Raw genomic sequence first — 18,974 nt, forward strand, 5'->3', positions numbered from 1 at the left:
TTTTTTATTATTATTGTTTTGCCCTTTCACAAATAGACCTTCAGCACTAGGTTTCTCTTCCTTGTTGGTTAATAGCTTCATTTCTCTGATCTTGAGTGCTGAAATGATTATGTCAGTAGTAACCAAGTCTCTTCCATATTTTAGGGTTGTCTTGACATCTTTGTAAGAGTCTAGAAGTGAATTTAGAAGCACAAAGACTTCATTATCAGCCTCAATATCTTCACCTTGATTCTTGAACTCTGTGTAATTCTTTAAAATTATCAAGGTTTTCTGTCTAAGTTTTTGAAGAGCTCATCTTGAAAGTAAAAAAATCTCTCTCTAAAAAAAAGTTTGTTTGACAAATTTTTTGTTTCATACAACTCATTCAACTTCGTCCACATCTTAAAGGTTGTTTCTTGATTAATGACCTGCTTGAGTACACTGTCTGATAGGTTTAGGACAAACGTTCCATGAGCAATTAGCTACATATTCTCCCTTTCTTTTTCTGTTGCAGTGGTAGATAATTTGGTTCGGTCTTCAAGGGCTTTGTATGTCCTTTGTTGCCCCAAAACAACCATGATCTTGGCTTTCCACAAGCCAAAGTTTCCTTTCCCATCAAATTTCTCAATGTTATATCTTGCTACTACCATCTTGTGTTTTCTTTAAAATTCTGAATGCTCCAAGATCTTCTTTCTTTAATTCTTGACTGATCTTGAATGTTTCTTGCAGGCTCTGATACCACTTTGTTGGGCTATTTTTAACACGAAATGTCATGAAACACCCGAGGCCCAAACTAAAGAAAACCAATCTGCTTTGAAAAAACCAGCTAATATTACAAGCTGAATTAAAACTATGTGCTGAAAGCACAATCCGTGTGAAAGCACTTTTTGACCCTACACGTTGATGGCCAAGATTAGACTACAGCACCCACTTGTCTAAAGGCGAATGATTATCTCACTTTTTCATTCTTTCTATTGCAGAGAGCTCAAGGGAGAGGGAAGAACAATAGTAAGATGCTGTTGATTTTCTTAGAGAGATCTGACAAAGGAGAAGATCAAATTGTTGTGCATGAAGAGTAAAGAGAAGAGGAAGAAGAAAGACACCAATCTTGGTTCGGCCATAAAAGAGCCTACATACACGGAGGAACTGAGATTCATTCAATCTAGTAGAGTTTCTTGAAGAATACAGATAAGTAGATTAGGATTTTATTCTTTTTCATTTACAGTACTTTCAATCAGTTAGCTAAATTGTACTTATATAGGACTTTACAAAGAATAGTTATAACACACTTGTAAAGTTGATTTCAATAGTATTACATAACAATTTAGTTTTTAATCTAATAAGTTTATTTATTTTTTCTATTTGAAATTTCAAATTAATTTCATGCCCATCTCTAAATTTTAAACAACTGTGTATATTGTCCACTCAAAAAAACAAAAAGTTGTTGGAGTTCGACAATGTGGATGTAAGGATTCAAATATTTAACATTTAAATCAAAATTATAATTTACTAATTAGTTAAAAAAAATATATACAATAGGTAGGGTGGATGAGCAAATCTCCAATCTCAAGATTTGTAAGTTAAATTATGTTCATGTTGACAATGAAACTTACATTAATTAAGTTTCATTCTACTTTTTTTAAAATATATATATAATAATAATAATAAAACAGTCAAGTAGTTTTTACGTTTACAATTTCAAATTACTAATTTTTAGAAGTTGGCAATTGTATTAATCATGTGAAAAAACTTGGCTAATCTTATCTTGAAATTGTTTGAAACTAAATCATGAGACGTCATCTCATCAAGCTATTCCATAAAGAATATATAAATAATTTATGACGACTTATTATTCTATTTTAAATTATAAATCATTAATTTTAAGATTAGTATGAAGAAATTCATTATATTGTTGATGAGTTTAATTTCAACTTTGCACAATTAATTAAGTTATGCTAATACTGTTTGGGTCGCTTTACTCTAATTTTTGGTTGATTTTAATCTTTCTACTTGTAAAAAATTTATTTTGGTCTTTATATTTTCAACTTTTATTCATTTTAGTCCCTATATTTTCAGAATATTCATTTTAGTCCTTATACTTTCAAGTTTAGTTTATTCTGATTTTTGTGTTTTTAAAATGTATAATTTTGGTCTTTAATTTTTATTTTTAAATAATTAAAATGATAACTTTTTCAAAGTTTAAGGACCAAAATGAACTTAAAAGTATAGGAATCAAAATGAACCAAAGTTAAATGTGTAGGGATTAAAATGGATATTTTAAAAGTACGGGACCAAAATGAATAAAAATCATAAGTTAAGGGATCGAAATAGTATTTAAACCTAATATTAAATAATAATAACAATAATAATAATAAATAGTATAGTGGGCCTTGAAATTGGGCTTCTTTTATACTACCTATCGGGATGTTCTTGACTTCAAGATCCAAATGACCCAAAACTTAGAGATTTCCCCCAAATTTTCAGACATTCAAAACCCTAATTTCATTTTCTAAAAAACTTTCCTTTACAATTTTTCGGCTCTCTCTGTTTGAGAAAGCGATCAGTATCCATTAGATCACTTTGATTCTTCCTTTCACTGCTTCAAATTCCTCTTCTGTATCCTTTTCATGGCGTCTCGGGGTAATAAGCGACCTTCTATCACCAATGGCGATGACAATTTAGGCGTCCTGTCTAGGGTTTCCCGTTCCGTTTCCGATTCCCAAATCGTCCGACGGGCGAAGAGCACAGCTTCCGACGCTGCCTTCGTTACTCAAAAACTCCTCCGTAGCACCGGCAAAGCTGCTTGGATTGCTGGGACGACTTTTCTCATCTTGGTGGTGCCACTAATTATTGAGATGGATCGCGAACAGCAGTTCAATGAGCTCGAGATGCAGCAGGCGAGTTTACTTGGTACTCCGGCCACCGCCGCTTCTAAATGATTTTTCCTTGATTATGGCTTCAGGTTAAGGCTACTCGATGATGTTGCTGTTTAGGGTTTTTATGGGCTTTAGATGGAATTTGATTTTGGAATGTCGATGGGGTACAATGTCGTACCTCTGTTTCCTTTGTTTGTGACTGCCGGTTAGAGACTGAGGCTTTAAAGAGTTAAGAGTTATGTTGCGATATTATATGAATTGAATTCAGAGTCAATTTAAATTTTCTTCTTAGCATAAGACTCTTTATTGATGTTGTAAACTTATTTTATGTTTGTTTCCTTTTTTGTGAGAAATCGTTTGAACCCCCAGAAATCAGTAGAAATTAAAAAAAAAAAATGAAAAAAAATTCAAGCACTACGAATTGATTTTTTTGCTTCGTTAATAGTGTTTCATGAGCTACAAATAGATTGGCCATCGTGGTGTTTTATAATGTTTTTATGCTCTTAATTTCATATGCCTAATCGTTTGATATTTAAAGCTATACTTTGCCTTTTGTAATGAACTGCATTTATGAGGTCAATTATCTATATGCTGATTTCTCGGTTAATGTTACAACCTTAACGATTGATTGTGTCACGGGTTAGAAAATAATGTTCATTTGCCTGATTGAATTCGGAGTTAACACTTACCAGAACATCCTTTTGATTTATCTCCTTTCTGGGTGCTCTAGCTCTACAACCAATCTTTCCTATTTGTTTCTTTCATTCTTAGTCTCTGATTGCCACTTCCATTGCTTAATATGCTTATCAGTTTTCACTGTTGGACTGTTGGAGGCTACTAAGTTCATAATTTTGTGGTTTTTTCTGGAAACTTCTGTAAATTGAAACCCAATTTCAAACAACATTGACTTTCTGAAATTATGGCATCTCTGAATTGGTCTGAACATGTGATGGGACCATATTTGTTTTGTTCAACTCTGACAATCCATAAATGCTCACTGACTGAACAGGAACAGAAACCATTTTGTTCTGGCAGAATTATGTTGTTGAGCTGTTTCCCTTTATTCCTACCATATGCAATTTATAGTCTCCTTTTATTGTCGTAAAACTAGTTTATCTGCATCCCTCTATTGCCTCTGTTTTGAAGATTGTGTAGAAATGGAGAAATCTGGTCAAGTCCAGTGAGCCTTCGAGTTTAAGGTATGCGCTTTTGAGGTGGCTGCATTCTGGATTGGATTGGATTTTATTTGGCTTCATGTGTTCAATGCTTTTGAAGATATTTGTTTCTTTTTCCAATGGGGTTTTTTCTAAGTATATCTCTGATTTCTCCACGAGTTTATTACAAGATTTTTCTTTTAGTTTCAATTTTGATTTTTTGAGTGCATTTGAAAATGTCTTTTAGAATAGTGCTTCTAGCAGAATATTTGTAGTATTGAGGAACATCCAATGAATTATGAAGTTACCGAATCAATTAAAGCTTATACATGTTATAGGACCAAACAGGAGAGATCCTCAATGTTCTATCTTTTTTAAGAAAAATATTTGCCTTGTTTATTTAATATAATAGAAAAGACCGCATAAGAATTTAAATAGCATCTCCTGGGGTTTCTATAATAGTATCGTACATCGATTAGCCTTTTTAAGGTCTTGTTTGAAATGACTCTACAAGTGATTAGAACATTTATTTTCACTTAGAACACTTTTTTATGTAGTTAAAAAAATTATTGCAAATAGATCTTGATGACTTTATTGTGCCAGTTCTTTTGGTAAATGGGGTAGAGTAAGAGGATTCAAAACACAAACCTCTAGATCCTCAACACATATTGATATATCGGTTAAAAGCTTGATATTGTGATCGATCTGTTTAATTTTTATCAATAATTATCTTTTTTTAACCATAACATCTCAACATATCGCATGTTTTTTCTTGGCTTGCGAAGAGGCAAGCTTTTTTTAAAACCTTAAAGAGAGAAACTTCTCTAAGTTTTAGAACAATTTTATTGGTCAAATTTAGAATTCACTTTATTTGAAAATAATCTTTAAAACAGATAGCTGTTGTTAATTTGACTGAAACCATATGATCCAAGAATGAAATATTTGAAAGTTCCCCAAAAAAAAAAAAAAAAGATTAAAATAGCAGTAAAAAAAATTACTAATTAATACAACCTAAAGAATTATGGTAAAATGGTGGGATTTTGAAGTTTTCAAGATTGCAGCTTTTTAAAAAAGCATATAAACATCTGGGTTATGAGGAGAAACCAGAGTCTGGAGATTAGAGAAAAGAGATAAACACCCACATGGCTTAAAAGAAAACCATAAATATATTTTTATAATTAAAAACAAAAAAAACAATCATCCCCACATTCTTCTTCTCTTCTCCTTCAGTTTTGATTTTTCCTTTTTCCTTTTTCTATTTTGTATCTTTCACTTTTGTGAAGAATACCTTCCCTTCTCTTCCTCTCACAAAAAATGTCTTGACCCCAGTGGTAAGAACAGTCTTTCTCAACTCAAAAAAATCCCAGACCCCACCAGAAACCATCCTTTTTATAAAACAAAGTAAAAAAAGATGAAAGCAATTTGATTTTTTTTCTTTACCTCAATAGAACAACATTCACTCTTTCCTCTGTATCAATAATCTGCAGATAGAAGATAATGTCAATTAATCAGTGTAAGTTTTCAAAACAAAAATGGGGGAAAGTTGAATCAAGCTCATGTCTTGATGCATACCATCATGTTTCTTCTTCAAATTTCTAATGAAAAGCAAGCAAATGACCAGAAATCCCACTCCTGCTGCCCCTCCTAATATCACAGCCACTGTCTTCCCTGTGTTTTGCCCCATCCCTAACAGCAAATGTAAACCTTTCATATTAACACAGTGGCTAAAAATCAACGACACAAGTTTAGTTGAGATTCAAAAGAGAAGGAAACATATATCCTCTTTTATCAGTAATGAAGATAAGCTCCTTCAGGGAATGTTAACTCTTGTAGCATAAATTTATTTAGTCTCTGTCACACGTGTTTGCCTTTGAGATTTATAGAAGTAGATGTGTAATTTCAAAATGATGATTCATTTCAAACCATGAGTTTATAAAATCAGTGGATAAGAATATGTAGCATAAATTTATTTAGTCTCTATCATGGAAGTTTCTGGGTTTTACCTGATGGTGGTGAAGAATATGATGATGATGAAGAAGATGAAGGAGAGGAAGATCTCTTTGGAACCCCATTTGGGTAATAACTGTAGCTGATAAAGCACTTATGCAAATAAACTTGCCCTGAAATTGAGCTTCCACATTCAACTTGAGCTTTCTGCACAGCATGCTTCACACACTCACCACAATCTGAATCCCCTAAATCTCCCTCACATTGTGCCAACACATACAGAGATTGATAGTTAGTAGTGTAAAATCCATGGCCACTCACCACTCCATTCTCCAACACAGACAAACCCGTGTCCCTCCTCTCTTCAAACCCACTTCCAGCAATGTTCGTAGCCCCACAAGCTTTATACAGCATTTCAAACCCTGAAATCTGAACAAACCCAGGAAACTCATACAACAAATAGCAGCCTGAGAGTTGAACTCTAGCGGCAATAGTTCTGCCGCACAGACTATCGGCCAATTCCGGCAGCTTACTTACACAGTTATAGCAATCGGAGTTGCTGAGATCCCCTCGGCATTGGAAAAGGCCGGTGATGGCGGTTTGGGCGGTGCCGGAGGTGGTTTTGAAGAACTTTGAGCCTTTGGCAGATTGTGAAACTAAAGAGCCAAACAAAGCAGCCAAGGCTTGTGAGTAAACGCCATTTGGATCTGAGAATCCTTGTTTGGCGCAGCCCTTGTAGACTAATGTGGTGTAATCAGAACCAGATTCAACCTGACTAGCAAGATAAACAATAAACAGGAGGAGGAAGAAGAAGTAGAAGAACAAGAAGGGTCTGGAGTGAAAACCCATCTGGAGTTTGGCCTTTAATGCTTCAAATCATGGAGAGATTTTGATTTCATTGGAGGATCGTGTGGGATTTGAGAGATGGGTTTTGGTTTAATCGGATGAAAAGTGGAAATGCAGTAGTTTACGGCTTTGGTTTCTTATGAAAATGGAGGGTTAGTTCATTTCAAAGCTTACCTCTCTGTAAAATGTGGAGATGGAGAGAGGGGAATCTTTTTTCCTCCTTCAGTCCCCACCTCAGAGAGAGAAAGGGAGAGAGCACTGAGAAACTGAAACTTGGGGGGAAAGGAAAAAAGTGAGGGGAAATGCATTTTTATTGAGATAGTGAAACAGTGAAACCAATGAGTATTAAAATAATGAAGTTTTTAAGGTCTCCATGGAGAATGAGAACAAAATGTTGAATTGAAAATACAGAATTTTGGGTGTTTGATTGAGCGAGAGGTGTGGTTTTGGATGGTAATAAATGGCAAAGGGAATCTAATTGTGGAAAGACAGAGTGTTTGCTTCCTTAGTTTGACTACACTTTTACTAGTCCACATCCATGTCCTTAGTTCTTTTCTCCTTCAAAGAAAAAAGATTTCTCATCAGTTATAATCATTTTTTTTTAATCTTTGAAAATTAAACATACAAGGGAGCCTTTGGGACAAGAGTTATTATCAAAATATGATAGACACCTCTTGTTATAGTAAAACTATTTCAAAATCTCTCATTAGCTATAGTCAACACTATTTCAAAATCTCCATTTGCTACGGTATTTTCTATTTACTACAATTTTTACTATTTTATATTCATCATTTTTTTTTATTATTTACTACAGTGTTTACTATTTCCTTTTCAAATTAAAATTCTATAATAACTAACTCATTGTCCCAAACGTCCCCTAAACCTTCATTTTATCTCTAAATTCTGTTTTTTGTTATCTACATTTTATCAATATTTAAAACAAAAAAAAAAATATGAAAACTACTTTTTAGTTTTCAACTCGGGATGAAGTAGACTTAATTTTAAAAAAAATGAGAAACTAAATGTTTACAAAATGGAATCTACACAATTAAAGGGAGCAAAAATGTCTTGAAACAGTTTCAAACACTTACCATATGTATTTTTCAATTCAAATGTCAACGGTACTCCTCGTTCTCGCATGATTGATTAAGTTATGTGCAACCATTTTGCAACTTTGAGGAGCATAAAGAAAACCATATATAAGTTGTTGATGATAAGCTTGAATTTCATCAAGAATTAGTTGGAGTTTGTTGTTAAGTTAGTCTTCCTCTTTAAAAGTTTTCAAAGAATCAATGAGTTTGTTTCGGCCTATTGAGAGTAAAAATCTATCTCGAAAGTTGTCACAATTTCGACCAAAAAAGTAACTATTTCAGTAAGTTTCACCTAATTAGACAATCTTTGAATATTTTACTTCCAATATAGCTTCATTGTTTGAAGTTTTTACTAGCACGCAAAATCTTACAATGTCTGAGGATATATGAGAGAGGCTTCTAAATTAACCTTCAAAGAACCGTCCATCGGTCACCCTTGGTCACATTAAAAGTCCACTATAATTAGCCGTGGTTCAACTTTTTTTTTTCACCGAAGAACTTAACATTACACTGATTCCAAACTTCCACTAAAGAAAGAGAAAAAAAATTGTTGTTTCAAATTGTCCAAATCCTAAATAGTTATACTTCCATTATTTTAAGTATTGTTTGTTACACTTGTACTATGTTATGCCAAATTCCATGTGATTAATTGAGTTCTTAATTCTGGCGACCAAAGATTCATTGGGTTTGTTTGTTGTATCATAATGTATATAAAACCTAAAATGATATTATATTGTTTTGCATGTGTGTTGAAGATCATTGGCTACTTGTAACTATCATGGATTATTTTCTTTAAACATGAGGATCAGAATGTTTTGGAAATTTTCATTTTTTTCTTATCAAAACCGAGTTTTCTTTGTATATAGATGAAGTTCTCCTTTTATTGGTTCAAGAATTATAGAGTGGAATATCAAACCGTTGACTTTTGAGATGGTATTTAATTTTTCTATCTATTAAACTATGTATAAATTGTTATGCATGTAAATAAAGATGACTGTCTTAATTATTATCAATAAAACATAAGTTTAAACAAAAGTCAAAATGAATTTAACTGACATGACCCACCATTCTAGAAGTAAAAGATTCGATTCATTGTCCCATGAAGTTGTACAAAAAAAAATTGATATCTATTCCATTCAACTATATAAAATTAGGTCATGTGCAAACATTTAGTCTAAAATTTTTCATTTTGACATAAAATTTGTATTTGTGTGTTAACACGTGTTGTCAAAGCTGCTAACAAAACAATGGCTGACATCGCATGATTAAAGAAGACAAATAACAATACATGATAAATAAATTACTCATTCAATCAAAATTATATGTTTTACTTGTGAATGATAATTCAATAAAAGAAACAACGATTTGGTTTAGGGTTTTTTTTCGAAAGGTATTAGATTAATGTGTAGGGTGATGAAATCAAATCTCTAGCCTCAAAATTGATAGTATAAGCACTACGTCAATTAAACTATATTCATTTTGGCAGAATTGAACCTCGATCTTAAGGTTGATAGTATAAGCATTATGCGAATTGGGCTATGCTCATATTGGTATTGGACTTGTTTTTATAAGACATCAAATAATAATTATTTAAACAAATCGAAAGGTTGGAATTTAATCCATATGATTTGTTAAAATTTCTATAAATTTGATCTCTGTATTTTGAAGAAAATTAAAATTTAGTGTGTATTAGACTATTTATAAAATTTTACCAAATTATAAAAACTAAAATTTTAACACTAAAACCATAAAGATCAAATTCTAAAATTTTTCAAAGCTAGAGAAATCAATTTTGTGATTTAAGTAATTGAAAAACATGGACAAAAAACTACTTTTACACTTTTATTCCATCGGTAGAAAAGGTTGGAAGTGCCAGCTCAGATCCAGCCCAAAAGTAAGCCCAGATTTAAGTGGGCCCACTTGGCCCATCAAAATACTAAAGATTCGTTTTCTTCGGACATTTTGTGTACCATGAGACAATACCATATAATGGCTCTCATTTTCCGTAATTTTCCTTTTTATCATTTCTAAAAAAAAATAAAGGGAAAGTCATTTTCAAATAAAAATAAAGAAAAATGAGTCAATTTATTTATAAATATAACAAAATTGTACTATCTATCAATAAAAGACCGTGAGAGACATCTATCGCTGATACTGATAGATGTTTATCACGATTTATTACGATATATTACTTATAGATAATGACATGTTGTTATATTTGAAAATAGTTTTAGTTGTTTTACCATTTAAAACAATTATTCTAAAGGGAAAGATGAATCTATTTTATAAATTTTGAAAGTCGCATTAATTAAAACTCAAAACTAGTAATAGTTTAGATCTCGTTTGGTAACTATTTTGTTTTTTGTTTTTATGTTTTTGAAAATTAAGCATATTTCTTTGTCATTTCTTATGAGGATTTATATCTTTCTTAGGTATAATCATTAAATTCTTAACCAAATTTTAGAAACAAAAATAAGTATTTAAAAGCTACTTTTTTAGTTTCAAATTTTGGCTTGATTTCTTAAATATTTAGTAAAAAGTAGATAACAAAAGAAGAAATTTCGAGATGAAAGTAGTATCTATATGCTTAATTTTTTTTAAAAAATAAAAAAATCAAATAACTATTAAACGGAGCTTTAGAATTAAAGATCGATCATATTTTACCATTCATTAAATTTTTATTTTAAAATTATTAGTACATGACAATCAAACACTCAGTAAGATGTATGTATTAACATAGTATAATATAAAAGTACTCGAATCAAATGATACAACATAAGCTCTAGTATAATTTGATTATTTATTTTTTAAAACAACCTCTAAAATAAAATTGGAAAATTTTCAACTCTTACCACTAAACTTGTCGCATGGTATTAACTTCCATTTTGAATAGACCTTAATCTTAGTTAAATATTTTAATTTCTAGTGGCTATTCAACTCCCACTCATTCACTAACTAATCTATAATCTATACTATATTAAAAAGTTAAAAAAACTATTTTAGATTATCACTCTATCAAAATTTAAATTTACTAAACATGCCACTAATAAAAATAAATTATTTATAATTACTCATATTTATCTCAAAAAATAAATTTTAAAAAGTTAGAATATGAAAAGTTGCTCTCTATTCAATATTCATATACTTACTATCTCTAATTACAATTAAATGTTAACAGAAAAGAAACAATACTTCAAATCATTTTAACTATTCAGTATATGGCTACCTCATTTTAAAATGAGAATTAATTTTGTGTTAAAAAAAGATTGAACCTTAATCCATTAATTTTTCTTAATTATGTTTGAATCTCTCTCATCTATTTAACGCCTACATTAAATTCATAATTAAATCGTGTCATTTATTAGATTCCATTTCCTATGTATAATGCTTTGTTCATCCCTTGTATCTCCACTTCATTTCATTCTTGTGCTCGTTTCTAAAAATCGAACTGAATCCAATCGAAAAATGCGATTTGATCCAGTTTGAAGAAATTTTAAAACCGAATTAATTCGATTCGGTTCGATTTTACATTCGAAAACCGAATTTGAAATCGAGTCGGACCGTTTTTAACTAATATAAATATATATAGAGAGTAAAACCGAATTTTAACCGAACCGCTTTTAATTTAAAGAACAAAACCGAACCGAACTGAACCGTTTTTAATTTAAAAAAAAAATATAACATGAATTTTTAAAAAATGCCAAAACCAAATTTGAAACCGAACCGAACTGTATATATGCGGTTTGGTTCGGTTCAGTTCAGTTTCACATTTTAAAAAACTCGGTTCGATTTGACTACCAAACCGAATCGAACTGAACCGTTTTCACTCGTCAATATTTTTTTTCTTTTAATTTTCTGTGTTCGTCGAAGTTTTTCTTTTCTTCATTTCAATAATTAGATTCAATGTCATTGTTGGTTAAGATGGCTTTGTTGGATGATGAAAAATGAAGTATATGTTAGATTATTGAGCTATGGTAATCAATGGAAGTGAAACTTTCACTTTTATTTTGTGGAAAAGTTGAAAGATTCGTAAATAGATAGACAGTGGTATTTGATTTGAATGAATAATTGTGATTGACATTCATGCATACGAATTTGGAATAGATAATCACTTCTCTCTTCAACCATTTTCATCATCGCTCTCAAATTTAGTTAGTAATAAAAAGTTCTCACCACCTAATTGTCCATCATTTTTGCAATGAAAACCAAAAAAATTGATACTTTTCCCAAAAAGGAAAAAAAGGAAAAAAGAAGCACAAAAAATTCACAAGATAATGAATTGGAAACATAAACGTTGATGAAAAAATTTAAGCTAATTGTGAGTTTTGTCATCACAACAAATACCCAAGCCCATCGTTAAAATTATAAATTGGATTAGATCGAATAATTAAAGTTACTCGAGTCTAAAGTCCAACCCAGTTCAAGTCCATAGTGGTTCAAGTCCATGTAAGGCCCATGGAGAACCTTACTCATTCATTTTGAGGGAGGATTGTAAGAACGAAAGGTCGAAAATCTAAAGATCTACAAAATATAACTCCAAGCTCTGAAGATATGAAGTTTCAATGATTGTAGCTCTAAAGAATATAACTCTTATAAAACTCTAAACATCTGATAATCTGGAGACCTGAAGATTGAAGTAGACTAAAAGATTGCAACTCTAAAGAATATAACTCTCTTGAATATTTGAGGATCATGCAACTTCCAAACTCAGAAATGTTAGAGACCGATCATCCAAGAAGAATAACAAGTTTAAGGAAATAAGGATTAAAGTTTACTTTTCAAGAGAAAGTATCAAATGATAAAATATCAGAGAATGTACTCACTATACTAAAACTAATAAAAATATGAAGTTCAAATTTAACTAATTAAATTTCTTTCAAGATCTCATCTAACAATAAGATAGTGATTTCATAGAGGGACTTGAAAATTTAAAGTGGTGTGTTTCTAATGTCTTTGTTTTATGACATCCAAATGACTACGAAAGATTGAAGAAATGAAGTGCAAAATGCCACCAAAGTGCAACATTTTTATCATTGACTCTTTCATAGGTAGGTGACATTTTATAGAGATGTCCAATTTTCTCATGGGGACGGATTCTGTCTCAAACTGGGCAGGGATTCTTCGATTAGGCGAGAAATGGGGAGGGAGTGGAGAGAAAAAAAAGTTCCCCGTGAGCTAAACGGGGACGGGGATGAGCCTCCGATCCTGCCCCGTTCCTCATCCCTGCCCCGATTAGCTTTTATTTAGTATAGTTATTTAATGTTATGTTATTATTAATTATATAAAAATTATATTTAAATTTCAAATTTGATTATTTATTGGGAAAAATAATGAATATGTTTAAATTGAATGTTTAAATTTAGATTATATATGTGAATAATTTGATTTATATTTATTTCTTTCAACTAAAAAAATTAATTAGTTTTTTTAGGCTAAAATTTGAATAATTTATCTTTAAATTCAAATTGTCATATAAAACTAACCATAATAAACAATTTAGTGATAAAGTTAATCATTTAATTAAAATTAAAATTTGCTGACATTAGTGATTTAAATTAATTGGCTTTTGACAGAAAAAAAAAGAAAAAATATAGGTAACTGTGAAAAAATTCCCCGCGGGAATCCCCGCCTCGATCCCTGTGGAATTTCACGAGGATGGGGATGAAATGAGGAGCGGAGACGGGAATGGGGAATGACATCCCCGACCCCACCTCGCTCCGTGGACATCTCTAACATTTCATTCCATTTCTAATTTTAATAAAAAGTAATGTCAGAATTTCTACAACTAACTATTTATGATAATACCAGTTTTTGCATAAATCGAAGTCTAAATTTGACTATCATAGACTTAACTAATTAAATAAATTGTTCATTTAAAAAATTCTAATAAAAATTTAGCCATAATAGTGTGTTTTCTTTTTTTTTTTTTTCAATCTTATCATTTTGTTATTATACATTATATTTTATAATTTATTCAAAGTATATTATGTTTGGATATATATATATATATATATATATATATATATATATATAGTTAAAGAAAGTGAAACAGTTGGACATATTGAAAACATAAATTGGATTTAGTTGTGTAGATCAAATTCATTGTTTAGAAACTTTCAAATTGGATTGAAACTTCCAATTAAAATGATGTTTCATTTACAAATTTAACATGTATGAAAGTTAAAATTGTAATTTCTTCAATTTGAATGAATTATATTTGATTTTTGTCAAGTAACAACTCAATTGAGTTAAAATTGACAAATATTTCAATTTTTGTATTTATTTAATTTTATTTTGTACTATGGTAGAGAGTTACTAAATTGCTAACCTATAAATAGCAACTTGGTTCTTTATTTGTAGAACCTCATTCCAAAGTGAAGAGTTATCTCATTTCTTTCTTTCTTTCTTTTGTTCTTAAGTTGAGTTGAGAGCAAGTATCCAAAAGTTCTTTTAGATCTGAGTAGTTCGAGGTTGCAGTTCTATCAGAGTTAGTCGTTGTATCCTGCTGAGACGATCACTGTAGTTTGCTTGTAGCCCGTGCAAAGCGAATGATTGTCTTCAAGACAACGCCTATCAGAATCGTGCTTTGGCTACGGTTTGAGTCTCCAAAGGTTTTGAAGTTTTTTGAAATTTTTGTTTATTTTCATATCTAAGCATTGTCACACCATCTAGCTTTCATTTAAGTTTAAATATTATACATTGAGTGTATTGTTTCTAGTAATTGAGGTATAACCAGTTTGTTAGTGTATTCATTTCTATATATACCATTTCCCCCTAACAATATGAAGACAGTCAATATATCTGAACTGATGACTGCAAACTTCACCAATGTCGCTACTTCTGCCATGATGGGATCACCCATTGCAAACCTCATGCTGAAAAACCAGAGAAGTTCAAGGGAGACAACTTTAAGAGATGACCATAGGAAATGATCTTTTACCTCACCACATTGAATCTTGCTCACATTTTGAAGGAAGATTGCCCAATTACCCTATCAGGAACTATAACTCCTAAAATGGAAGCTGCAAAACGAACATGGATGCATTTAGAATTTCTGTGCCATAATTATATACTTGGTGATCTTAAGGACACTTTATATAATATTTATTACAATGCTTACAATACATTAAAACTATTGTGGAGGCATTAGACAAGAAGTATAAGCTGGAAGATGCTAGTACTAAGAAAATTATTATTGAAAATTTCTTAGATTATAAGATGATTGATACCAAGTTGGTAGTCAATCAGATGGAAGAATTGCAATATTTCATCAATGATTTGCAAAGTGAAGGATTGGACATTAGTGAGTCATTCCAAGTTGCTGTTATGATTGAGAAATTGCCTCCTTCTTGGAAGGACTTCAAATGCTATTCAAACACAAGCAAAATGAGTTATCCATGGAGAACCTCGCAGTAAAACACCGTATAGAAGAGGATAATGGAAAATGAGATAAAACTTCGCTAGAAGTTGAAGCCAAGACTCACATTGCTAAAGCTGTAAAACAAAAACCCAATAAGTAGAATTTCAAGAAGAAAAATGCGAGTCATAGGTCAAGGAATGGTGCTAGCAAATGCATTCGAGGCTTGGTTTGTGGTAAGAGTGGTCATACTGCTACAATGTGCAAACACAAGAAGGGACAAAGTTCCAACAATTAGGCCAACATCGTGGAGAATGACGATATGGTTGTCTCATTTCTGAGGTAAATATGGCTTCAGACACCAAAGATTGGTGGATTGTTATTGGTGCTACTAAGCACATTTGTAAGAACAAGTCATTGTTCATTACATATGAGAAGCTAGATGACAGTGATAAGCTATACATGAAAAATGCTTCAACCGCCTCTGTGGAAGGCAAAGAGAAGATTCTGTTGAAATGGACTTATGGAAAGATACTTACCCTCAATGATGTGTGGCATGTGATTCGAAAGAATCTAGGTCAGGACTCTACTTAATAAAAATGGGCTCAAACTTGCATTTGAGTCAGATAAATTTATTCTGACAAAGAAGGGTATATATGTAGGGAAAGACTATCTGAGTGATCATATGTTCAAATTGAATATACTGGCACAAATGCCAAATAATAATAATAATAATAATAATATCAACTTTTCTGCTCATATTGTTGAGTTGTATGATGTATTGCATTCTAAACTGGGACATGTCAATTATCGTTCTTTAAATAGAATGGTAAGCTTAGGACTATTGTTGATTTTTAACATTGATAATAGACACAAATGTAAAGTTTGTATTGAGTCAAAGTTTACTAGAAAGTCATTTTCATTTGTGGAAAGAAGTAATCAGTTACTTGAGTTAATCCACAATGATGCATGTGACATGAAAAGTACTCCCACACGAGGTCATAAGAGATACTTTATCACATTCATTGATGATTATAGTAAATATTGCTATGTATGTTTATTACATAGTAAAGATGAAATGTCACACCCTTCCCCAGATTACCCTCTTAATCCGAGAAGGGATGTGAAGACAGCAATTGCCAATCCTTTTATGACAACTACTGCCCACAACTCCTGAACACCTGTATAACTGACACCTGTTCAACTCGACTAACAATTTATAATATTATAGAACTCAACACATGGTTTACTGCTACTCAGAAATATCAACAAATATATAACAGCTCGGAGACCAGATTTATATACATCACAAACTTTCCTCAGATTCCTTTCCCTTGACATGAACATAAACTAAAAGACAAAACATAATGAGCCACCTAAACTTTCACTGGTTGTGTGATCTAGGATGTGACTGACTAGTAGAATAGCTAATTCTGGGACATCGATCGCTACATGGGGAGGAGAATATTTTAAAAGTGTGAGCTAGGAAGCCCAGTGAGTGACTATCTTAAATAAAAATCATACTTTAAATCATAAAAAACATATGTTGAAAAATATTTATAAAACCATAATCAGGGTTTTGAAAATGAAATTGAAATCATAAGATACATTTTGTGAAACCCTAAAATAAACTCATTAACATCATTAAAAAAAACTCCATTATTCCACTGTCTGATCATGCGGGAGAGCTGTTGTGCGGTGGCATATACAATGTCTTAATTATGCCACCAGATAATATATGCGATGCTACAAAATTTAATGTAGAATGCCAATCAATGCGTTCATGTAGTTTATGCGTGTCACAAGTTTTCTTGCGATGAAACCAAGTATAATTCCACCGCAAGTTTCTCATAATGATCTGAGGTCGAACACGAGGATTTGCAATACTAATACAACAATGATGTGATATATGTGACCGTAATCAAATTAAGATTGTGAGGTGCTAAAGAGTAAAATGCGATGATAAATGAATAAACAGGTAAAGAGTAAAATGTGATGATAAATGAATAAACAGGTAAAGAGTAAAATGCGATGATAANTGATAAATGAATAAACAGGTAAAGAGTAAAATGTGATGATAAATGAATAAACAGGTAAAGAGTAAAATGCGATGATAAATGAATAAACAGGTAAATAAATCTGAAGTTGTGTAAAGTGTGTGTGAGAGAATGCGATGGCAAGTCTTGTGGATAGAATCAGAGTGAGAACGGTTTAGCGAAAAGAATATCGTAAGTTTGTCAATCCTGTTGAGGAAGTAACTAAGGTTCCATCTTCCCTTGGCTTACACCTCTCGGTGATCGCCTGCGTCACCATATCTCTATGATGATCAGGGACAAACATTTTCGAACGCAAGGTTGTTTCCATCTCTAGAAATACTTCTTGCTTTAGTTAACACATTCTATCAACCTTCTTTCGAGAGGTGGATTAGCGTCTTCACTTTTGCTCTCGTAGGTGAAGATGCCATTGAGCATGCGTTAAATAAACTTAGCTTACTTCTTCAACATGGATTGACTTACTCGCTCAATCCTTCCCTCACACCCTGGAGGTTTAGTTACTCAGGGTGAGATAAATGGAAGATGAATGCGTTATGGTGAACAGAGAGATGAACATGAACATGATAATGATATTAACTGGTAAAGATAAAGCGTTTGTTACAGAGATATGAATGAAAGAAAAGAAATGAACAACAATCGATGAACAGAAAGTAAGAACAATGAACAACAATTGATGAACGGAAAGTAAGAACAATAAACAACAATCGATGAACGAAAAGTAAGAACAATTGAGAGCAGCGTGTCAATGTCTTGGCACAAATCCTGATCGGAGCTATTTGCTTATCGACGTGATGGAGGAATGAGGTGGAGAACTTCCTTCTCAGGAGAGTTCTCGAGGGAAGAATGTCCCTTGCACAAAACTTCTTTTCGTCTCTTTTTCCGTGTGTTTCCTTTTTTTTTGTGCTGACTGTTGATGTTGCTATTTATAGACCTTAGCACCTCTTACATCAGTGATCCCGCTCTGAAAAGCTACTTTTTCCTGTCGAGGCTTAGTGGGAATGTCCGTTTTGCTCCACGTTCAATTTGTCAGGTCATACATCAGAAAAGTTGTACAACTTCAGAAATCTTTGAGAATGCGTTGCTCTTTTTGTCCATGAGCAATCGTCGCATGCGGTGATACCTGTTACCTACAAAAAAAAAGATTTGGACATCCTTTTTGCCATCGCAATGCGGCCAGCGGGTGTGTTTCTGATACTTTACAATCTTTGCATTTCTAAGCCAATTTTAATATGTTTGACGCAACTTTTCCTTCCTATTTCCACATATTCTAAGTAAGATGATATAAATAACTTGTATTTCTACCAATTATCAAGAGCCCTCTTAATCAATCCCTAATAATCTTAGTTGAAAGAGAGAGCCTTTTTACTCAATCTCATCAATGTCATCATACATGCACGTAGAGCCGAAGTGGACCTTTACCACCTTGCCATACCTTCGGTGTCAAATATCCCTAATATCACTAGAATCTAGGTACCTTACCATACCTTCGGTACTAACGTTGGAGTAGGGTTTGTACAAGGCTTAGACATATAAATGCATAGAACATATACAGAGTATACATTTAAAATGATTAAACTTCATGATTTCATAGTAATGCATAGTGCCTTGTAAAACATGGAATATGCTCATAAAGTTTCCTTAGAAAACTTCCATCATGTGGTACAACATAG

The 18,974-nt window shown here is 32.0% G+C and overlaps 2 protein-coding genes across 2 annotated transcripts; one reads left to right on the forward strand and one right to left on the reverse strand.

The window, feature by feature from the left end:
- The first annotated feature begins 2,445 nt into the window (after window positions 1-2,445).
- On the forward strand, window positions 2,446-3,266 carry LOC120068132 (mitochondrial import receptor subunit TOM9-2-like). Its single transcript, XM_039019830.1, has one exon. The coding sequence runs from the start codon at window positions 2,607-2,609 to the stop codon at window positions 2,916-2,918; it is 312 nt and encodes a 103-aa protein (XP_038875758.1). The 5' UTR covers window positions 2,446-2,606; the 3' UTR covers window positions 2,919-3,266.
- Window positions 3,267-5,135: 1,869 nt separating this feature from the next.
- LOC120068131 (plasmodesmata-located protein 2-like) lies at window positions 5,136-7,125 on the reverse strand. The gene is made up of 3 exons (XM_039019829.1): window positions 6,013-7,125; window positions 5,582-5,695; window positions 5,136-5,490 (listed from the first exon to the last, which is right to left on the reverse strand). The coding sequence occupies exons 1-3, from the start codon at window positions 6,803-6,805 to the stop codon at window positions 5,483-5,485; spliced, it is 915 nt and encodes a 304-aa protein (XP_038875757.1). The 5' UTR covers window positions 6,806-7,125; the 3' UTR covers window positions 5,136-5,482.
- Window positions 7,126-18,974: the final 11,849 nt, after the last annotated feature.

The sequence above is a fragment of the Benincasa hispida genome, chromosome 12 (genome assembly GCF_009727055.1).
Source record: "Benincasa hispida cultivar B227 chromosome 12, ASM972705v1, whole genome shotgun sequence".
Classification (NCBI taxonomy): domain Eukaryota; kingdom Viridiplantae; phylum Streptophyta; class Magnoliopsida; order Cucurbitales; family Cucurbitaceae; genus Benincasa; species Benincasa hispida.